Here is a 22,887-nt window from a genome sequence, read left to right on the forward strand (position 1 = left end):
CGCTATTGTTCAAGGCTTGGATCACAGGCAATTTCAATAGAGGACTGGCTGCAGCAGATGGAGCCCTTGGACTGCTATGACGGAGAAATTGTTTTGTATAGATTTTTTAAATTTTTTATTTGCTATTCCTTTGTTGTTGCTTCTGTCCACTCATACTGCCTCTCTGCCTTTGGTAAGTGTTTTTCAAGAAAAACAGCTTTTATGGACTTCAGAGAAAGCGTCACATCACCATATTGACTTTTAGAGCAAGGCGGCTTATAGCTGAGAAAAAGGTTCATAACCTCAAGGTCCTTGAAGACTCAACATGTCTTGGGGCTGTTGTTGGCTGACTGATTCACGCCAACATCCAATGTGCAAGCAACCATTGAAGAAAGTGTACCGAACATAAGAATACACCTCATCTAATCAAGTGGAGGCTTTGTTAACCCGTCTTTTACAGAGACATTCAAAAAAAAAGTATCATTTTTATCTTGACGTTGGGCCTGGTTATCCAACAGGACTGTCTTCAGGACTATGCCTATTACTGCACTCGGACAACTACGTGACTGCAGTTCAAGGAATGGTTTGTACATTTCGGGGATTGTGTGCTTCGTCTTTTTTCTTGGCAGAGTTTGTTCAGAACACGGATACCACTCATGTCTTTACAGGATGAAGCTGTAGCCAGTGGCTGACAGCAGGTTAAAAAAGCCACACATTAGGACTTTTAAAGCTCACTAAGGAACAAGTTAGATCTCATTTTTGTTTGAATTCGCCCATGAACCGAGCACCAGGTGTGATTCTGATGGCAAGTGAAGTAATCATGACTTCAGTATTATTTGGCCAGTAGCCAGTTTGCTCCATGATTCCAGGAACCCAGTGGAGACCCTCAGAAGAGCAGGACAAAGATCCATTTTGATAAAAAAAAAACTTGATGTGTGGCCCATAAAATGTCAAATTCCAGTCAATGAAATATTACACATTGAACAACTGAATGAGGTTGGTGTAGTCAGCAGAAGGTCATTTTGAGACTTTCCACAGAAACACACATATACTCATGCAGCACATGTACACAAGAGAATCCCACTCAATCTCGAGACCCCAAGAACCAAGAAGTAGTCTGGTTCATAGTAAACCACTTGTTACTCTTACACCGTGGTATTCAGGTGCAGCGGGTGGATTTTGTTTCATATTACCGCTGCCTACTTTGGGAGCAGACCAACAAGCTGTTACAGATCCATCAGTCAGCATTTATTATATAAAATCATTTGCATTCATTCGCAGCATTATTTCTGGCCACCAAATTAATGTAAGGCCATTATTCAATCTCATTGCAGTTCATATTTTGGTCTCCACCAGCTCCTGAGCAAAGAAAATATAGGGGTCTCAAGTTATTAAATGTTCCACTGTACACTGAGTTGCCAGTGGCGATAACTTTCACTGCCATTTGGTGTGGTGAAGACAGCGCTTATCGCTAAATAAAATCTTATGGCTGCCAGCTCAAGATTTATTTCATTTTATCTTTTCCTTCAAACCAACCATGCGGGGCCACACACGAAATGGTGGCCGGGGATATTTACAATACGACTGATGCTTCAGAGCTTACACCACGCAACGTACAGTATGCAAACTGCGTAATCTACACTGAAAGTGTTGGGGGAAAATAGCATTGAATTAAAGCATACAGACAAACAAATATTAATCTTTATATGTAGATGCCTTGTAAAAAAAAGAGTCGGCATATGGCAATTTGCTGACAGGATTACTTCCATATTCAAAATGCTAAGTCCATATTGTTTGTCAACAATGGAGTGATATCAGAGTGGACGGGATGTTCCGGATTTTAGGAAAAAAGAGGAAATAAGTGTACTTACTAGCTTTTGAAATAAAAGGGCCTCGGTGTTTGTGTGTGTGTGTGTGTGTGTGTGTGTGAGTGCACGCGTTGTCTGTATTATGCATGTTGTGGGGACCTAAATCTGTTCACACAGTTCACATTATGGGGACGCGTCTACCTTATGGGGACAATAAGCAAGTCCCTATAATGTAATTTATCTCATTTTTGCGTGAAAATGTTTGAGGGTTACAGGATGGTTGAGGTTAGGTTAGGGTTGTGGTCAGGTTAAGTGGTGTATAGGGTTAAGGTTACGCTGGACAAAAAGTCAGTGTAATGTTCTCTGCCCACACTAGGATATGGAAATCTTTTATCATAGGCAACAACCTGACTGTAAAGTGGCTTAATGTGTTCATGTCTTCAGAGAATGACATCTGGTAGCTGCCCAGTGAAACCAGCCCTGAACCAGGCAATATATATACAGTATGTATATGTATATATTGTTTTTTAAATCACAATATGATATAGTAAAGTATATTTCTGAGGGATGAGAGGGATGAGTTTCTCATTTCCTCCCCCAGTCTCACAGGGTATTCGGATTTGTGACGTCCTGTCATCTCTAAACCCAGATACGACTAGACAAAATGAAACTTTAATAGCCTCAGTGGGGCCAAGCAGAGACCGTAGTAGTAGTAAACACAGAAAAGGAAAAAGACTCAAAGACATCAGGGAAAGGCTGAGGCAGTACAGAGAAAGAATACACACAGTATTCGGAGCGTCTTCACTATCAGATACAGAACCCTGCCGCCACCTAGTGGCACAAGGTCGACATGGAGTTCAAGACTTAAAAAGGTAATGGCGTCGATGGGGTACAATGATATAATAGGAGTAAATGCTAAATAGTGATAATCTTTTCTTTGGAGTATGGACTGACAGATCATGTGCGTCCATTACATGGTACAGCAAGTCCAAATAATCAAAAGTTTGAGAAACATTGCTGTCGTTATCATTCGCTTCCTGTTAGATCATATAAACAAATGCTGTTTGGTAAAGATAATCCCCTATATCATTCTCATATGATTCATTTAGTGCATCTGTGCATTCAAACCCAGTTACATCAAAGTGGACATTCCGTAATTCTGCTTTTATGGAAGATGTATGTGTTTTATAATGGATGCTGTGAGTCTTCTCTTTGCACACATTGTAGTTTGATAAACACTACCTGTGATGATAGCACATCCATTAAAGCAGCTATACCAAGTGGTCTGTATTACACATGATGTTTTAAGACTGGGCTCCGGTAAGAAAATAACTTCTCTGTCACATCTCAGCCTCGTCCCATCAGGTATGCGTTCCCCTGTCACGGTTCCTCTCCGCTGAGTGACAAATTGAGCATAGCGTTAGTTCCAGGCAGGCCATGAAGTCAAGCGCAGCGGCGCAGCACATCAGCAGTCGACAGCCGATATCTCTACGCAGGCCAACATCCGCTGACCGCTCAGCTGATCCTCTTCTACGCATTCAATTGGCAAAGCTCATATTGTGCGCTCTATTTGAGCTGCTTTAACCTGCCCACTCTCCTTGCTCTGCTGCACGCCACTTCGCAACCCGCCTCCACCCCAGCACCTCCTTTTCATGCTGTCTCTGACTCAATCAATGTCATGTGCTGTCATTGATGCCTGCTTTGTTCTGCACTGTTTTTTTGTTGTTGCTGCTGCTGCTGCTCTCCCTGCCTCACATTCCATGAAGGGTCATGGAATGGTAGGGATATGTGCTCTCCCTATCTCAGGCTCTCGACGTAGGCAGTGTGGAAGGGCAGGGTGGTCCCAGATCAGGGCCATGCGGCCAAATATGACAAATTGCGATTATTGAAATGAATAAATTTGGACTAAAGTGGTCCTGAGAGAAAGAAAGCTTTATTAAGAGCAATGCTACCCTTTTCAAAAAGGCCCTGCCACTCACACAGTTACATTATCTCATACCAGGAGGCTGATCCAGTAAAACCACAATGTGATATGAAGCCGCTGAGCTGCACCACTGGAGATGCTGGGTCCAAGGCGCCTCAGAGGTGAAGCAAGGAAGCAGGGGCAAGCACCGCGTTTCCAAAAGTCTGCTTCTCCAACACTTAGACCATCACTATCCCAAAATAACACAACACCAAACATTCTTACCAATGTATATGAAGCGCTCGATTTTGACCTCTTCATTTAAACTGCCTAATACCTGAAATTTTTGACAAATGTGTCGTTTGCCTTGCAGTAAGGTAATATCAATACAGACCCATTTATATTGAATTTAAATCAGTGGTGAAATGAAACTCATTTTATTTACTCAAGAATGTATGCACAATTTTGAGGTACATGGGATTATCTTGAGTATTTCCATTTGATGCTACTTTGTTTCTATGAAGTAGAATTCATTAACATTTTTAATAGTGTACATTTTTCTCCACCACATCAGATTAAAAGTTTATGAAATACGTACAAAATCAGCCTCTAAAATATGACCCGCTGAAAAAACCCCACAATAGTCAAATTCTACTTATACCTTGATGTGTCAGTCAAAATAATCCAATACATATTTTTTGTTATGTTGTCACTTTTACCTCAGTATAGAATCTGAATATTTCCTTCACTTTCAAAATTTTGTCAATAAATTTAGCAACCTCCAGGGGACACTACAGAACGCTCTATGAAATCTGAAAACTGTTTAGGAATTTAAATTTACATTGAAAGCACTCGATCGAATCCCTCATTAGTAAGGCATTATGAATACCACACGTTTCAGCCGTATATATCTATATTTTTATTTCATTTTGTATTTTTATTTTTTAAATCTGTGGAACTCGCCAATCAGACAATCACTGCAAATTATTTCTTGAATAGAAAAAAAAATCCAAAAAAAACAACCCTGTTCCAGTCTGTGAATTTTGCCTTTGAATATTATATTTTGATAATAATGGTATTACATTCCCTCACAAATCTTTTTCATACAGGGCATTCATTTACTGTACAACTGCCTTCTGTCTGTCTGCTGTGTATTGGATGAAGGTCCTCCATAAACATGGTGGAGCCAGCAGGTATGGAGATAGTCTCTGAGACAGTTGGCAGACAGGCAGCAGTGGTGAGCGATACCACAGGAAGGTGAAAACAGATGGGATGAACATGCAAGGGCTTGGGTAAAGTGTAAAAAACAATAAAATAGATGTTTCAACCCCACAGTTAATACAATGAGCCTGGGAATTTTTTTTAAATAAAGTGAGGACTAATTCACCACATCATTCACAAAAATTTTAAACCATATTATGTACATTAAAAAGAGTATCTTTAAAGCTGATATCTGTTGTCACTTGTATTAGAGCAGCAGATGATCTCACCCCCACTGGGCTACAAAGACATAACACCTGTTTCACTGTTGAGCTCAAATAAACTGGCTGTTAATATTTGTGACTCTGAGAAATTCATGTTAAAATATGCATGTTTCTGCAAATGTGTGTATATCTGCAATTTATGCAAGACAGGACACAGTATTTTTTTTTCAGATTTTATTAGTGTGCTATTTCTGAACATTTTTAGTAATATGGGATTGATCCCCGAATTTGACTGAACCCCATATAGTTATACAAATTTTTTTTAATGATAGAAGGAAAAATAATCAAAAGGTAAAAAACACCATGTGATTTTGTATGAATCAATGAGATAACGTTAATCAGAAGCATTGTTGTTAGCAGCCATAGAGCCTGTGGATCCTCATGATGTCCCAGTAGGACATGCCCTGCCTCTGGCCGATCTGGGCGTTGGGGTCGGGGATGGGGGTGATGCTGTCTCTTCCGTACTGGATGGAGAAGGCAGTTTTTCCATAGTGCATGATGGAGGAGTAGTCGTAGGGAGTGTTGAGGTTGTTGGTGGACTGCTTGTAGAAGTTGTAGGCCATCTGTGGGTTGATGTTCTCCCAGTTGATCCTGACATGGTTGTCGCGGTCGCTCCTGGTCTGCTCGTGCTGGAAGCCCAGAGCGTGGTTGATCTCGTGCTGGACGATGCCGTGGTAGATGCAGCCCTGCCTGTTGAGAGAGAGCACCTGTCTGCCTCCCACTCTGCCCAGAGCGGAGAAACATCCGGCTTTGTTCTCAAAGCTGATGTAGTCGCGCTCGTTCTGACGGGGGGCGAAGCGAATGCAGGTCCTGCTGTGGAAGGACTTCATGGCGGAGTCGATCTTCTGCCACTCCCAGCTGGTGAACTCTCTGCTCACGGTGAAGGGGATCACGACCAAGCCGTTGGAGCCTTTCCTCCACAGGCAGCTCTGGGACCAGCACCTCATGGCGTTTCTGGTTCTGGGAGCCAGAAGGTCTCCTTCCAGCAGGATCTCATCGGTGCCGTTGTTGGAGGTCAGAATCCTGGTGGTGATGTCAACGGTGTCGTCAGGGACCTCTTCCTCGCTTTCTTCCTCCTGGAGAGGATGAGCCTGAGAGAGGCCGAGCAGGAGCAGCAGCAGCAGGCTGGCAGTGGGAGTCATCTTCAGGGTCGGTCTGGAGGCTGTGGAGCTTCTGTGGAGAGCTGCTGTGGAGACACTCCTGATGCTTTATGTTTGACTCAGTGCTGACCAGGGTCTTTATACTCTCCTCTACAGGTGTGTCTGCAGGATTATTATGGGCTGGGGTCCACACTGCTAGGCCTGAATAAACCTCTGAAGGGAGGACTCCACGGACAAACCTACTGTTTCAACATGGTTTGTTATCTCTGATCAGTAGCTGGATGAACACAGGTTTACATGTTGGGAATTTTAAAAACCAAACACATTACTTGGTGGTCAACCAATAAGACCTTAAATGATCTTAGAAGAAATACACTAAATTAAATTGTGTTTCATATGTTTATTTACTTGTGACTTCCTATATTATTAGTCACAAACTTCACATCATTTTATCAGAGTAATAATTCAGTAAAATCCAAAACACACCGACACCATCCACACTCTGTTACATCCAAGATAATTCAACCCTAAACCTTTTTTTTCAGTGGCGGCTTTTAATTGAGCATGAAGGTTCAGCAATATTTTTTTAATAATGTAGAATAGTGACAATTTAGACTTTTTATTTATCATCAGAGTAATCCAGACGATCACTGTCTGTGGAAAGTGAAAACGATATGAACCACAAGAAGTCCAAGTAGCATGACTTTTCATGATGATTTTCTCAAATGTAATGAAATAGGCTACAGGCTACAGACACAGTGGTGTCGTTCGCCTCTGATTATGCTTCTCATATATTGTTATTGCATTTGAGTCACACATTTACAAATTCAAGTTTCAGAGAAGTAAATATCAAACAATCTGAACAAGACTAAGATCTTCAGCTGTGCGAGCAGCTTTGTGAGGCTCTACTCAGGCAAAATTATGGTTTCAACTAAATGCTATAGTCAGAATGCTAACCATTTCACAATAACAATATTAACATGCTGATGCTAAACCATTTACCATTTTGATGAAACAATTTTATGTCTTAGCATGCTAATATTTTCTAATTAGTAATAAACACAAAGTGCATTTAGGTCAAAGGGAAATGTCATTAGATCTGATGATATTTGTTCATAAACCAAAGTATTGGACAAGTAATCTTGACCCTATTGTGGTGCTACATGGAGAATGTTATGTATCAAAGTCGTGAAGATCAATGCTATGGAACCATGAATGTTCAATCAAAGGCTTTATCAATCTATTGTGTAGATGTTGGAATTTGTCACAGGAAAAGGAAAAAGCTTTTGGTGGTGCTTTAGGAAATTCGGTCAGGGGATCTCTAAAGTATTATGATTCATCATGTTGGGACCATGAATGTCTCTAAAATTCCATGACAATGTATCTGGTTATTGATTAGATATTCAATTCTGGACAGAAGTGGTGGACTGACTAACAATCTGAGTGATCAACACTGACACTGATGGAGATGTTCCTCAAGGCAGGCTTTTTAATTTATTATGAGAGTAAACCAGATGATCACTGTATAAATTGAAAATGATATGAAATAAAAAAGTCAAAGTAGCATGACTTTTTCTGATGACTTTTTAAAAATGCAATCAAATAGGCTTCTAGCTAAAACACAGAGGTGCAGTTAGTGTGTCTTGACAGAAGGTGGGGGAATTATGAGCTTAAGTTAGGGACCATCTCAAAAGTGCATGCAAAATGTCCATGTCTTCATTGTCATTAGAGCTGTAGACATATATAAAGAATGTAGCTTTGTATTTCTCCTCAATTAAAGGTTGCCACTCATAGCCTGTATTCAATTAAACTATCAAATATGTTATACAAATCTTAAGAAATTAGTGCATAGTAAATTCTACCTACAGCTTGTACTAGAGTCCCTTGCTTTGAGTCACAGTCATTCAGTAGTTCAGTTCAGTGAAATACATATACAGTGTGTATCACATCCCAGAGTTTATTACAGATGTAAAAATGTAAATTTCAAACCTTTAATGTCTGAAAAAAGATTTTTTTAAACACATACATGTTTTCACATGTTATGTTTTTTTTTACCCAAGAATGCGGAACATATGTTGTTGTATTTTCAGTACTATTTTATATATTTTATAATTTATAGTACTATTGTTGTAATGTCAACCTGACTACTTTTTGATGGGGGGCATTTCTCTCATTCTTTAGACAACTGGAAAATTATAGAGAAATCAGAATTGTAGAAGAGACTCCTACTTAAAGTAGTTTGCACATATTCAACAATTATTGAACAATTCATCACATTGCTATGTGATGGTATGCTTGTGCTAATGACTGCTAATGTAAAATATCTGCAATTAGAAACACTAATAAATGGCAAAACAATGACACAACAACAATCATGTTTCTTTATCTTTATTATAGACAGTTTAGGCTTGTTGGGTTCATATATTCTGACCGTTTGAAAGAATGTGGTAAAAGGACCTGTAATCTTTACCATTGTTATCATATATTGTAGTCACTTTTGATTCATTACAGAATATAAAACACAAACAGGAAATTTGTCAATTTGGTATATGAGGCGTCAACATTGTTGTTAGCAGCCATAGAGCCTGTGGATCCTCATGATGTCCCAGTAGGACATGCCCTGCCTCTGGCCGATCTGGGCGTTGGGGTCGGGGATGGGGGTGATGCTGTCTCTTCCGTACTGGATGGAGAAGGCTGTTTTTCCATAGTGCATGATGGAGGAGTAGTCGTAGGGAGTGTTGAGGTTGTTGGTGGACTGCTTGTAGAAGTTGTAGGCCATCTGTGGGTTGATGTTCTCCCAGTTGATCCTGACATGGTTGTCGCGGTCGCTCCTGGTCTGCTCGTGCTGGAAGCCCAGAGCGTGGTTGATCTCGTGCTGGACGATGCCGTGGTAGATGCAGCCCTGCCTGTTGAGAGAGAGCACCTGTCTGCCTCCCACTCTGCCCAGAGCGGAGAAACATCCGGCTTTGTTCTCAAAGCTGATGTAGTCGCGCTCGTTCTGACGGGGGGCGAAGCGAATGCAGGTCCTGCTGTGGAAGGACTTCATGGCGGAGTCGATCTTCTGCCTCTCCCAGCTGGTGAACTCTCTGCTCACGGTGAAGGGGATCACGACCAAGCCGTTGGAGCCTTTCCTCCACAGGCAGCTCTGGGACCAGCACCTCATGGCGTTTCTGGTTCTGGGAGCCAGCAGGTCTCCTTCCAGCAGGATCTCATCGGTGCCGTTGTTGGAGGTCAGAATCCTGGTGGTGATGTCAACGGTGTCGTCAGGGACCTCTTCCTCGCTTTCTTCCTCCTGGAGAGGATGAGCCTGAGAGAGGCCGAGCAGGAGCAGCAGCAGCAGGCTGGCAGTGGGAGTCATCTTCAGGGTCGGTCTGGAGGCTGTGGAGCTTCTGTGGAGAGCTGCTGTGGAGACACTCCTGATGCTTTATGTTTGACTCAGTGCTGACCAGGGTCTTTATACTCTCCTCTACAGGTGTGTCTGCAGGATTATTATGGGCTGGGGTCCACACTGCTAAATAAACCTCTGAAGGGAGGACTCCACGGACAAACCTACTGTTTCAACATGGTTTGTTATCTCTGATCAGTAGCTGGATGAACACAGGTTTACATGTTGGGAATTTTAAAAACCAAACACATTACTTGGTGGTCAACCAATAAGACCTTAAATGATCTTAGAAGAAATACACTAAATTAAATTGTGTTTCATATGTTTATTTACTTGTGACTTCCTATATTATTAGTCAAAAACTTCACATCATTTTATCAGAGTAATAATTCAGTAAAATCCAAAACACACCGACACCATCCACACTCTGTTACATCCAAGATAATTCAACCCTAAACCTTTTTTTTCAGTGGCGGCTTTTAATTGAGCATGAAGGTTCAGCAATATTTTTTTAATAATGTAGAATAGTGACAATTTAGACTTTTTATTTATCATCAGAGTAATCCAGACGATCACTGTCTGTGGAAAGTGAAAACAATATGAACCACAAGAAGTCCAAGTAGCATGACTTTTCATGATGATTTTCTCAAATGTAATGAAATAGGCTACAGGCTACAGACACAGTGGTGTCGTTCGCCTCTGATTATGCTTCTCATATATTGTTATTGCATTTGAGTCACACATTTACAAATTCAAGTTTCAGAGAAGTAAATATCAAACAATCTGAACAAGACTAAGATCTTCAGCTGTGCGAGCAGCTTTGTGAGGCTCTACTCAGGCAAAATTATGGTTTCAACTAAATGCTATAGTCAGAATGCTAACCATTTCACAATAACAATATTAACATGCTGATGCTAAACCATTTACCATTTTGATGAAACAATTTTATGTCTTAGCATGCTAATATTTTCTAATTAGTAATAAACACAAAGTGCATTTAGGTCAAAGGGAAATGTCATTAGATCTGACGATATTTGTTCATAAACCAAAGTATTGGACAAGTAATCTTGACCCTATTGTGGTGCTACATGGAGAATGTTATGTATCAAAGTCGTGAAGATCAATGCTATGGAACCATGAATGTTCAATCAAAGGCTTTATCAACCTATTGTGTAGATGTTGGAATTTGTCACAGGAAAAGGAAAACGCTTTTGGTGGTGCTTTAGGAAATTCGGTCAGGGGATCTCTAAAGTATTATGATTCATCATGTTGGGACCATGAATGTCTCTAAAATTCCATGACAATGTATCTGGTTATTGATTAGATATTCAATTCTGGACAGAAGTGGTGGACTGACTAACAATCTGAGTGATCAACACTGACACCGATGGAGATGTTCCTCAAGGCAGGCTTTTTAATTTATTATGAGAGTAAACCAGATGATCACTGTATAAATTGAAAATGATATGAAATAAAAAAGTCAAAGTAGCATGACTTTTTCTGATGACTTTTTTAAAATGCAATCAAATAGGCTTCTAGCTAAAACACAGAGGTGCAGTTAGTGTGTCTTGACAGAAGGTGGGGGAATTATGAGCTTAAGTTAGGGACCATCTCAAAAGTGCATGCAAAATGTCCATGTCTTCATTGTCATTAGAGCTGTAGACATATATAAAGAATGTAGCTTTGTATTTCTCCTCAATTAAAGGTTGCCACTCATAGCCTGTATTCAATTAAACTATCAAATATGTTATACAAATCTTAAGAAATTAGTGCATAGTAAATTCTACCTACAGCTTGTACTAGAGTCCCTTGCTTTGAGTCACAGTCATTCAGTAGTTCAGTTCAGTGAAATACATATACAGTGTGTATCACATCCCAGAGTTTATTACAGATGTAAAAATGTAAATTTCAAACCTTTAATGTCTGAAAAAAGATTTTTTTAAACACCTACATGTTTTCACATGTTATGTTTTTTTTTACCCAAGAATGCGGAACATATGTTGTTGTATTTTCAGTACTATTTTATATATTTTATAATTTATAGTACTATTGTTGTAATGTCAACCTGACTACTTTTTGATGGGGGGCATTTCTCTCATTCTTTAGACAACTGGAAAATTATCGAGAAAGCAGAATTGTAGAAGAGACTCCAACTTAAAGTAGTTTGCACATATTCAACAATTATCGAGCAATTCATCACATTGCTATGTGATGGTATGCTTGTGCTAATGACTGCTAATGTAAAATATCTGCAATTTGAAACACTAATAAATGGTAAAATAATGACACAACAACAATCATGTTTCTTTATCTTTATTATAGACAGTTTAGGCTTGTTGGGTTCATATATTCTGACTGTTTGAAAGAATGTGGTAAAAGGACCTGTAATCTTTACCATTGTTATCATATATTGTAGTTACTTTTGATTCATTACAGAATATAAAACACAAACAGGATATTTGTGAATTTGGTATATGAGGCGTCAACATTGTTGTTAGCAGCCATAGAGCCTGTGGATCCTCATGATGTCCCAGTAGGACATGCCCTGCCTCTGGCCGATCTGGGCGTTGGGGTCGGGGATGGGGGTGATGCTGTCTCTTCCGTACTGGATGGAGAAGGCAGTTTTTCCATAGTGCATGATGGAGGAGTAGTCGTAGGGAGTGTTGAGGTTGTTGGTGGACTGCTTGTAGAAGTTGTAGGCCATCTGTGGGTTGATGTTCTCCCAGTTGATCCTGACATGGTTGTCGCGGTCGCTCCTGGTCTGCTCGTGCTGGAAGCCCAGAGCGTGGTTGATCTCGTGCTGGACGATGCCGTGGTAGATGCAGCCCTGCCTGTTGAGAGAGAGCACCTGTCTGCCTCCCACTCTGCCCAGAGCGGAGAAACATCCGGCTTTGTTCTCAAAGCTGATGTAGTCGCGCTCGTTCTGACGGGGGGCGAAGCGAATGCAGGTCCTGCTGTGGAAGGACTTCATGGCGGAGTCGATCTTCTGCCACTCCCAGCTGGTGAACTCTCTGCTCACGGTGAAGGGGATCACGACCAAGCCGTTGGAGCCTTTCCTCCACAGGCAGCTCTGGGACCAGCACCTCATGGCGTTTCTGGTTCTGGGAGCCAGCAGGTCTCCTTCCAGCAGGATCTCATCGGTGCCGTTGTTGGAGGTCAGAATCCTGGTGGTGATGTCAACGGTGTCGTCAGGGGCCTCTTCCTCGCTTTCTTCCTCCTGGAGAGGAAGAGCCTGAGAGAGGCCGAGCAGGAGCAGCAGCAGCAGGCTGGCAGTGGGAGTCATCTTCAGGGTCGGTCTGGAGGCTGTGGAGCTTCTGTGGAGAGCTGCTGTGGAGACACTCCTGATGCTTTATGTTTGACTCAGTGCTGACCAGGGTCTTTATACTCTCCTCTACAGGTGTGTCTGCAGGATTATTATGGGCTGGGGTCCACACTGCTAGGCCTAAATAAACCTCTGAAGGGAGGACTCCAGACAAACCTACTGTTTCAACACGGTTTGTTATCTCTGATCAGTAGCTGGATGAACACAGGTTTACATGTTGGGAATTTTAAAAACCAAACACATTACTTGGTGGTCAACCAATAAGACCTTAAATGATCTAAGAAGAATTACACTAAATTAAATTGTTTCATATGTTTATTTACTTGTGACTTCCTTTATTATTAGTCACAAACTTCACATCATTTTATCAGAGTAATAATTCAGTCAAATCCAAAACACACCGACACCATCCACACTCTGTTAAATCCAAGATAATTCAACCCTAAACCTTTTTTTTCAATGGCGGCTGTTAATTGAGCATGAAGGTTCAGCAATATTTTTTTTAATAATGGAGAATAGTTTCAAATTTAGACTTTTTATTAATCATCAGAGTAATCCAGATGATCACTGTCTGTGGAGATTGAAAACAATATGAACCACAAGAAGTCCAAGTAGCATGACTTTTCATGATGATTTTCCAAAAATGTAATGAAATAGGCTACAGGCTACAGACACAGTGGTGTCGTTTGCCTCAGATTATGTTTCTCATATATTATTATTGTATTCGAGTCACAGATTTACAAATTTGAGTTTCAGAGAATTAAATACCAAAAAATCTAAACAACACTAAGATCTTCAGCTGTGCGAGCAGCTTTGTGAGGCTCTACTAAGGTAAAATGATGCTTTGAGCTAAATCCTAAAGTCAGAATGCTAACCTTTTCACATTAACTATATTAACATGCTGATGCTAAACCATTTACCATTTTGATGAAACGATTGTATGTCTTAGCATGCTAATATTTGCTAATTAGTAATAAACACAAAGTGCATCAAAGTCATTAGATCTGACGATATTTGTTCATAAACCAAAGTATTGGGCAAGCAATCTTGACCCTATTGTGGTGCTACATGTTGAATGTTACGTATCAAAGTCCTTAGGATCAATGCTATGGAACCATGAATGTTCAGACTAAGGCTTTGTCAACCTATTGTGTAGATTTTGGAATTTGTCACAGGAAAAGGAAAAAGCTTTTGGTGGTGCTTTAGGAAATTCAGTCAGGGGATCTCTAAAGTATTATGATTCATCATGTTGGGACCATGAATGTTTCTAAAATTCCATGACAATGTATCTGGTTATTGATTAGATATTCAATTCTGGACAGAAGTGGTGGACTGACTAACAATCTGAGTGATCAACACTGACATCGATGGAGCTGTTCCTCAAGGCAGGCTTTTTCATTCATTATGATAGTAAATCAAATGATCACTGTATGAATTGAAAATTATATGAAATAAAGACGTCAAAGTAGCGTGACTTTTTCTGATTCATTTTTTTTAAATGCAATCAAATAGACTTCTAGCTAAAAACACACAGGTGTAGTTAGTGTGTCTTGACAGAAGGTGGGAAATTATGAGCTTAAGTTAGGGACCATCTCAAAGGTGCATGCAAAATTTCCATGTCTTCATTTTCATTAGAGTTGTAGACATATATATGATGTAGCTTTGTATTTCTCCTCAAATAAAGGATGCCACTCATAGCCTGTATCGAATTAAACCATCAAAAATATTATACAAATCTAAAGAAATCAGTGCATAGTAAATTCTACCTACAGCTTGTATTAGAGTCCCTTGCTTTGAGTCACAGTCATTCAGTAGTTCAGTTCAGTGAAATACATATACAGTGTGTATCACATCCCAGAGTTTATTACAGATGTAAAAATGTAAATTTCGAACCTTACATGTCTGAAACAAGATTTTTTTAAACACATATATGTTTTCATATGTTTTTTTTTGTTTTTTTTCCCAAGAATGCGGAACATATATTGTTGTATTTTCAATACTATTTTATATATTTTATAATTTATAGTATTATTGTTGTAATGGCAACCCGACTACTTTTTGCCGGGGGGCATTTCTCTCATTCTTTAGATAACTGGAAAATTATAGAGAAAAATTAATTGTAGAAGAGACTCCAACTTAAAGTAGTTTGCACATATTCAACTATTATCGAGCAATTCATCACATTGCTATGTGATGGTATGCTTGTGCTAATGACTGCTAATGTAAAATATCTGCAATTAGAAACACTAATAAATGGCAAAACAATGACACAACAACAATCATGTTTCTTTATCTTTATTATAGACAGTTTAGGCTTGTTGGGTTCATATATTCTGACTGTTTGAAAGAATGTGGTAAAAGGACCTGTAATCTTTACCATTGTTATCATATATTGTAGTCACTTTTGATTCATTACAGAATATAAAACACAAACAGGATATTTGTGAATTTGGTATATGAGGCGTCAACATTGTTGTTAGCAGCCATAGAGCCTGTGGATCCTCATGATGTCCCAGTAGGACATGCCCTGCCTCTGGCCGATCTGGGCGTTGGGGTCGGGGATGGGGGTGATGCTGTCTCTTCCGTACTGGATGGAGAAGGCAGTTTTTCCATAGTGCATGATGGAGGAGTAGTCGTAGGGAGTGTTGAGGTTGTTGGTGGACTGCTTGTAGAAGTTGTAGGCCATCTGTGGGTTGATGTTCTCCCAGTTGATCCTGACATGGTTGTCGCGGTCGCTCCTGGTCTGCTCGTGCTGGAAGCCCAGAGCGTGGTTGATCTCGTGCTGGACGATGCCGTGGTAGATGCAGCCCTGCCTGTTGAGAGAGAGCACCTGTCTGCCTCCCACTCTGCCCAGAGCGGAGAAACATCCGGCTTTGTTCTCAAAGCTGATGTAGTCGCGCTCGTTCTGACGGGGGGCGAAGCGAATGCAGGTCCTGCTGTGGAAGGACTTCATGGCGGAGTCAATCTTCTGCCACTCCCAGCTGGTGAACTCTCTGCTCACGGTGAAGGGGATCACGACCAAGCCGTTGGAGCCTTTCCTCCACAGGCAGCTCTGGGACCAGCACATCATGGCGTTTCTGGTTCTGGGAGCCAGCAGGTCTCCTTCCAGCAGGATCTCATCGGTGCCGTTGTTGGAGGTCAGAATCCTGGTGGTGATGTCAACGGTGTCGTCAGGGACCTCTTCCTCGCTTTCTTCCTCCTGGAGAGGAAGAGCCTGAGAGAGGCCGAGCAGGAGCAGCAGCAGCAGGCTGGCAGTGGGAGTCATCTTCAGGGTCGGTCTGGAGGCTGTGGAGCTTCTGTGGAGAGCTGCTGTGGAGACACTCCTGATGCTTTATGTTTGACTCAGTGCTGACCAGGGTCTTTATACTCTCCTCTACAGGTGTGTCTGCAGGATTATTATGGGCTGGGGTCCACACTGCTAAATAAACCTCTGAAGGGAGGACTCCACGGACAAACCTACTGTTTCAACACGGTTTGTTATCTCTGATCAGTAGCTGGATGAACACAGGTTTACATGTTGGGATTTTTAAAAACCAAACACATTACTTGGTGATCAACTAATAAGACCTTAAGTGATCTTAGAAGAAATACAATGAATTAGAATTTTGTTTCATATGTTTATTTCCTTGGGAATTCCTCTATTAGTTTCCAGAAACTTCAAATCATGTTATCAGATTAATAATTGAGTCAAATTCAAACACACAGACACCATCCACACTGTGTTACCTCCAAGATAATTCAATCCTAAACCTTTTTTCAGTGGCGGCTGTTAATTGAGCATGAAGGTTTACCAATATTTTTTGAATAATGTAGAATAGTGTCAAATTTAGACTTTTTATTTATCATCAGAGTAATCCAGATGATCACTGTCTGTGGAAATTAAAAACGATATGAACCACAAGACGTCCAAGTAGTATGACTTTTCATGAGGATTTTCCAAAAATGTAATGAAATAGGCTACAGGCTACAAACACAGTAGTGTTCTTCGCCTCTGATTATGCTTCTCATATATTGTTATTGTATTTGAGCCACAGATTTACAAATTCGAGTTTCAGAGAAGTAAATATCAAACAATCTGAACAAGACTAAGATCTTCAGCTGTGTGAGCAGCTTTGTGAGGCTCTACTCAGGCAAAATTATGCTTTGAGCTAAATCCTAAAGTCAGAATGCTAACCTTTTCACAATAACTATATTAACATGCTGCTAAACCATTTACTATTTTGATGTAACACTTTTATGTCTTAGCCTGTTAATATTTGCTTATTAGTAATAAACACAAAGTGCATTAAGGTCAAAGGGAAATGTCATTAGATCTGACGATATTTGTTCATAAACCAAAGTATTGGACAAGTAGTCTTAACCCTATTGTGGTGCTACATGTAGAATGTTATGTATCAAAGTCGTGAGGATCAATGCTATGGAATCATGAATGTTCAATCAAAGGCTTTATCAACCTATTGGGTAGATGGTGGAATTTGTCACAGGAAAAGGAAAAAGCTTTTGGTGGTGCTTTGGGAAATTCGGTCAGGGGATCTCTAAAGTATTATGATTCATCATGTTGGGACCATGAATGTCTCTAAAATACTATGACAATGTATCTGATTATTGATTAGATATTCAATTCTGGACAGAAGAAGAGGACTGACTAACAATCCGAGTGATCAACACTGACACCGATGGAGCTGTTCCTCAAGGCAGGCTTTTTTATTCATTATGAGAGTAAATCAAATGATCACTGTATGAATTGAAAATTATATGAAATAAAGACGTCAAAGAAGCATGACTTTTTCTGATGACATTTTAAAAATGCAATCAAATAGACTTCTAGCTAAGAACAAAGAGGTGTAGTTAGTGTGTCTTGACAGAAGGTGGGAAATTATGAGCTTAAGTTAGGGACCATCTCAAAAGTCCATGCAAAATGGGTTTTTTTACCCAAGAATGCGGAACATATATTGTTGTATTTTCAATACTATTTCATATATTTTATAATTTATGGTACTATTGTTGTAATGTCAACCTGAGTACTTTTTGCTGGGGGGCATTTCTCTCATTCTTTAGACAACTTTGAAAATTATCGAGAAAGCAGAATTGTAGAAGAGACTCCAACTTAAAGTAGTTTGCACATATTCAACAATTATCGAGCAATTCATCACATTGCTATGTGATGGTATGCTTGTGCTAATGACTGCTAATGTAAAATATCTGCAATTTGAAACACTAATAAAAGGTAAAACAATGACACAACAGCAATCATGTTTCTTTATCTTTATTATAGACAGTTTAGGCTTGTTGGGTTCATATATTCTGACTGTTTGAAAGAATGTGGTAAAAGGACCTGTAATCTTTACCATTGTTATCATATATTGTAGTCACTTTTGATTCATTACAGAATATAAAACACAAACAGGAAAATTGTCAATTTAGTATATGAGGCGTCAACATTGTTGTTAGCAGCCATAGAGCCTGTGGATCCTCATGATGTCCCAGTAGGACATGCCCTGCCTCTGGCCGATCTGGGCGTTGGGGTCGGGGATGGGGGTGATGCTGTCTCTTCCGTACTGGATGGAGAAGGCAGTTTTTCCATAGTGCATGATGGAGGAGTAGTCGTAGGGAGTGTTGAGGTTGTTGGTGGACTGCTTGTAGAAGTTGTAGGCCATCTGTGGGTTGATGTTCTCCCAGTTGATCCTGACATGGTTGTCGCGGTCGCTCCTGGTCTGCTCGTGCTGGAAGCCCAGAGCGTGGTTGATCTCGTGCTGGACGATGCCGTGGTAGATGCAGCCCTGCCTGTTGAGAGAGAGCACCTGTCTGCCTCCCACTCTGCCCAGAGCGGAGAAACATCCGGCTTTGTTCTCAATGCTGATGTAGTCGCGCTCGTTCTGACGGGGGGCGAAGCGAATGCAGGTCCTGCTGTGGAAGGACTTCATGGCGGAGTCGATCTTCTGCCACTCCCAGCTGGTGAACTCTCTGCTCACGGTGAAGGGGATCACGACCAAGCCGTTGGAGCCTTTCCTCCACAGGCAGCTCTGGGACCAGCACATCATGGCGTTTCTGGTTCTGGGAGCCAGAAGGTCTCCTTCCAGCAGGATCTCATCGGTGCCGTTGTTGGAGGTCAGAATCCTGGTGGTGATGTCAACGGTGTCGTCAGGGGCCTCTTCCTCGCTTTCTTCCTCCTGGAGAGGATGAGCCTGAGAGAGGCCGAGCAGGAGCAGCAGCAGCAGGCTGGCAGTGGGAGTCATCTTCAGGGTCGGTCTGGAGGCTGTGGAGCTTCTGTGGAGAGCTGCTGTGGAGACACTCCTGATGCTTTATGTTTGACTCAGTGCTGACCAGGGTCTTTATACTCTCCTCTACAGGTGTGTCTGCAGGATTATTATGGGCTGGGGTCCACACTGCTAGGCCTGAATAAACCTCTGAAGGGAGGACTCCACGAACAAACCTACTGTTTCAACACGGTTTGTTATCTCTGATCAGTAGCTGGATGAACACAGGTTTACATGTTGGGAATTTTAAAAACCAAACACATTACTTGGTGGTCAACCAATAAGACCTTAAATGATCTTAGAAGAAATACACTAAATTAAATTGTGTTTCATATGTTTATTTACTTGTGACTTCCTATATTATTAGTCACAAACTTCACATCATTTTATCAGAGTAATAATTCAGTAAAATCCAAAACACACCGACACCATCCACACTCTGTTACATCCAAGATAATTCAACCCTAAACCTTTTTTTTCAGTGGCGGCTTTTAATTGAGCATGAAGGTTCAGCAATATTTTTAATAAAGTAGAATAGTGACAATTTAGACTTTTTATTTATCATCAGAGTAATCCAGACGATCACTGTCTGTGGAAAGTGAAAACGATATGAACCACAAGAAGTCCAAGTAGCATGACTTTTCATGATGATTTTCTCAAATGTAATGAAATAGGCTACAGGCTACAGACACAGTGGTGTCGTTCGCCTCTGATTATGCTTCTCATATATTGTTATTGCATTTGAGTCACACATTTACAAATTCAAGTTTCAGAGAAGTAAATATCAAACAATCTGAACAAGACTAAGATCTTCAGCTGTGCGAGCAGCTTTGTGAGGCTCTACTCAGGCAAAATTATGGTTTCAACTAAATGCTATAGTCAGAATGCTAACCATTTCACAATAACAATATTAACATGCTGATGCTAAACCATTTACCATTTTGATGAAACAATTTTATGTCTTAGCATGCTAATATTTTCTAATTAGTAATAAACACAAAGTGCATTTAGGTCAAAGGGAAATGTCATTAGATCTGACGATATTTGTTCATAAACCAAAGTATTGGACAAGTAATCTTGACCCTATTGTGGTGCTACATGGAGAATGTTATGTATCAAAGTCGTGAAGATCAATGCTATGGAACCATGAATGTTCAATCAAAGGCTTTATCAACCTATTGTGTAGATGTTGGAATTTGTCACAGGAAAAGGAAAACGCTTTTGGTGGTGCTTTAGGAAATTCGGTCAGGGGATCTCTAAAGTATTATGATTCATCATGTTGGGACCATGAATGTTTCTAAAATTCCATGACAATGTATCTGGTTATTGATTAGATATTCAATTCTGGACAGAAGTGGTGGACTGACTAACAATATGAGTGATCAACACTGACACCGATGGAGATGTTCCTCAAGGCAGGCTTTTTAATTTATTATGAGAGTAAACCAGATGATCACTGTATAAATTTAAAATGATATTAAATAAAAAAGTCAAAGTAGCATGACTTTTTCTGATGACTTTTTAAAAATGCAATCAAATAGGCTTCTAGCTAAAACACAGAGGTGCAGTTAATGTGTCTTGACAGAAGGTGGGGGAATTATGAGCTTAAGTTAGGGACCATCTCAAAAGTGCATGCAAAATGTCCATGTCTTCATTGTCATTAGAGCTGTAGACATATATAAAGAATGTAGCTTTGTATTTCTCCTCAATTAAAGGTTGCCACTCATAGCCTGTATTCAATTAAACTATCAAATATGTTATACAAATCTTAAGAAATTAGTGCATAGTAAATTCTACCTACAGCTTGTACTAGAGTCCCTTGCTTTGAGTCACAGTCATTCAGTAGTTCAGTTCAGTGAAATACATATACAGTGTGTATCACATCCCAGAGTTTATTACAGATGTAAAAATGTAAATTTCAAACCTTTAATGTCTGAAAAAAGATTTTTTTAAACACATACATGTTTTCATATGTTATGTTTTTTTTTACCCAATAATGCGGAACATATGTTGATGTATTTTCAGTACTATTTTATATATTTTATAATTTATAGTACTATTGTTGTAATGTCAACCTGACTACTTTTTACTGGGGGGCATTTCTCTCATTCTTTAGACAACTGGAAAATTATAGAGAAAGCAGAATTGTAGAAGAGACTCCTGCTTAAAGTAGTTTGCACATATTCAATGACTAATGACTGCTAATGTAAAATATCTGCAATTTGAAACACTAATAAAAGGTAAAACAATGACACAACAACAATCATGTTTCTTTATCTTTATTATAGACAGTTTAGGCTTGTTGGGTTCATATATTCTGACTGTTTGAAAGAATGTGGTAAAAGGACCTGTAATCTTTACCATTGTTATCATATATTGTAGTCACTTTTGATTCATTACAGAATATAAAACACAAACAGGAAAATTGTCAATTTGGTATATGAGGCGTCAACATTGTTGTTAGCAGCCATAGAGCCTGTGGATCCTCATGATGTCCCAGTAGGACATGCCCTGCCTCTGGCCGATCTGGGCGTTGGGGTCGGGGATGGGGGTGATGCTGTCTCTTCCGTACTGGATGGAGAAGGCAGTTTTTCCATAGTGCATGATGGAGGAGTAGTCGTAGGGAGTGTTGAGGTTGTTGGTGGACTGCTTGTAGAAGTTGTAGGCCATCTGTGGGTTGATGTTCTCCCAGTTGATCCTGACATGGTTGTCGCGGTCGCTCCTGGTCTGCTCGTGCTGGAAGCCCAGAGCGTGGTTGATCTCGTGCTGGACGATGCCGTGGTAGATGCAGCCCTGCCTGTTGAGAGAGAGCACCTGTCTGCCTCCCACTCTGCCCAGAGCGGAGAAACATCCGGCTTTGTTCTCAAAGCTGATGTAGTCGCGCTCGTTCTGACGGGGGGCGAAGCGAATGCAGGTCCTGCTGTGGAAGGACTTCATGGCGGAGTCGATCTTCTGCCACTCCCAGCTGGTGAACTCTCTGCTCACGGTGAAGGGGATCACGACCAAGCCGTTGGAGCCTTTCCTCCACAGGCAGCTCTGGGACCAGCACCTCATGGCGTTTCTGGTTCTGGGAGCCAGAAGGTCTCCTTCCAGCAGGATCTCATCGGTGCCGTTGTTGGAGGTCAGAATCCTGGTGGTGATGTCAACGGTGTCGTCAGGGACCTCTTCCTCGCTTTCTTCCTCCTGGAGAGGATGAGCCTGAGAGAGGCCGAGCAGGAGCAGCAGCAGCAGGCTGGCAGTGGGAGTCATCTTCAGGGTCGGTCTGGAGGCTGTGGAGCTTCTGTGGAGAGCTGCTGTGGAGACACTCCTGATGCTTTATGTTTGACTCAGTGCTGACCAGGGTCTTTATACTCTCCTCTACAGGTGTGTCTGCAGGATTATTATGGGCTGGGGTCCACACTGCTAGGCCTGAATAAACCTCTGAAGGGAGGACTCCACGAACAAACCTACTGTTTCAACACGGTTTGTTATCTCTGATCAGTAGCTGGATGAACACAGGTTTACATGTTGGGAATTTTAAAAACCAAACACATTACTTGGTGGTCAACCAATAAGACCTTAAATGATCTTAGAAGAAATACACTAAATTAAATTGTGTTTCATATGTTTATTTACTTGTGACTTCCTATATTATTAGTCACAAACTTCA

At 40.7% G+C, this 22,887-nt stretch overlaps 6 protein-coding genes across 6 annotated transcripts; all 6 read right to left on the reverse strand.

Moving 5' to 3' along the window:
- Positions 1–5,527: 5,527 nt before the first annotated feature.
- On the reverse strand, positions 5,528–6,467 carry LOC118302251 (high choriolytic enzyme 1-like). The gene has a single exon (XM_047331739.1). The coding sequence runs from the start codon at positions 6,314–6,316 to the stop codon at positions 5,528–5,530; it is 789 nt and encodes a 262-aa protein (XP_047187695.1). The 5' UTR covers positions 6,317–6,467.
- A 2,271-nt stretch (positions 6,468–8,738) lies between these two features.
- LOC124849930 (high choriolytic enzyme 1-like) lies at positions 8,739–9,813 on the reverse strand. The gene has a single exon (XM_047331740.1). The coding sequence runs from the start codon at positions 9,630–9,632 to the stop codon at positions 8,844–8,846; it is 789 nt and encodes a 262-aa protein (XP_047187696.1). The 5' UTR covers positions 9,633–9,813; the 3' UTR covers positions 8,739–8,843.
- A 2,323-nt stretch (positions 9,814–12,136) lies between these two features.
- On the reverse strand, positions 12,137–13,087 carry LOC118302904 (high choriolytic enzyme 1-like). Its single transcript, XM_047331568.1, has one exon. It carries the CDS (start codon positions 12,940–12,942, stop codon positions 12,154–12,156), a length of 789 nt encoding a protein of 262 aa, XP_047187524.1. The 5' UTR covers positions 12,943–13,087; the 3' UTR covers positions 12,137–12,153.
- Positions 13,088–15,334: 2,247 nt separating this feature from the next.
- Positions 15,335–16,389, reverse strand: LOC124849917 (high choriolytic enzyme 1-like). The gene has a single exon (XM_047331565.1). The coding sequence runs from the start codon at positions 16,244–16,246 to the stop codon at positions 15,458–15,460; it is 789 nt and encodes a 262-aa protein (XP_047187521.1). The 5' UTR covers positions 16,247–16,389; the 3' UTR covers positions 15,335–15,457.
- A 2,005-nt stretch (positions 16,390–18,394) lies between these two features.
- On the reverse strand, positions 18,395–19,376 carry LOC118302254 (high choriolytic enzyme 1-like). Its single transcript, XM_047331566.1, has one exon. It carries the CDS (start codon positions 19,215–19,217, stop codon positions 18,429–18,431), a length of 789 nt encoding a protein of 262 aa, XP_047187522.1. The 5' UTR covers positions 19,218–19,376; the 3' UTR covers positions 18,395–18,428.
- Positions 19,377–21,678: 2,302 nt separating this feature from the next.
- Positions 21,679–22,646, reverse strand: LOC118302899 (high choriolytic enzyme 1-like). Its single transcript, XM_047331567.1, has one exon. The coding sequence runs from the start codon at positions 22,485–22,487 to the stop codon at positions 21,699–21,701; it is 789 nt and encodes a 262-aa protein (XP_047187523.1). The 5' UTR covers positions 22,488–22,646; the 3' UTR covers positions 21,679–21,698.
- Positions 22,647–22,887: the final 241 nt, after the last annotated feature.

This window comes from Scophthalmus maximus, chromosome 4, assembly GCF_022379125.1.
Source record: "Scophthalmus maximus strain ysfricsl-2021 chromosome 4, ASM2237912v1, whole genome shotgun sequence".
In the NCBI taxonomy this organism is placed as follows: domain Eukaryota; kingdom Metazoa; phylum Chordata; class Actinopteri; order Pleuronectiformes; family Scophthalmidae; genus Scophthalmus; species Scophthalmus maximus.

What these genes read in the sequence shown, in the direction of transcription:
- LOC118302251 (XM_047331739.1), bottom strand. Translation starts at nt 6,316, where the DNA reads ATGACTCCCACTGCCAGCCTGCTGCTGCTGCTCCTGCTCGGCCTCTCT.
- LOC124849930 (XM_047331740.1), bottom strand. Translation starts at nt 9,632, where the DNA reads ATGACTCCCACTGCCAGCCTGCTGCTGCTGCTCCTGCTCGGCCTCTCT.
- LOC118302904 (XM_047331568.1), bottom strand. Translation starts at nt 12,942, where the DNA reads ATGACTCCCACTGCCAGCCTGCTGCTGCTGCTCCTGCTCGGCCTCTCT.
- LOC124849917 (XM_047331565.1), bottom strand. Translation starts at nt 16,246, where the DNA reads ATGACTCCCACTGCCAGCCTGCTGCTGCTGCTCCTGCTCGGCCTCTCT.
- LOC118302254 (XM_047331566.1), bottom strand. Translation starts at nt 19,217, where the DNA reads ATGACTCCCACTGCCAGCCTGCTGCTGCTGCTCCTGCTCGGCCTCTCT.
- LOC118302899 (XM_047331567.1), bottom strand. Translation starts at nt 22,487, where the DNA reads ATGACTCCCACTGCCAGCCTGCTGCTGCTGCTCCTGCTCGGCCTCTCT.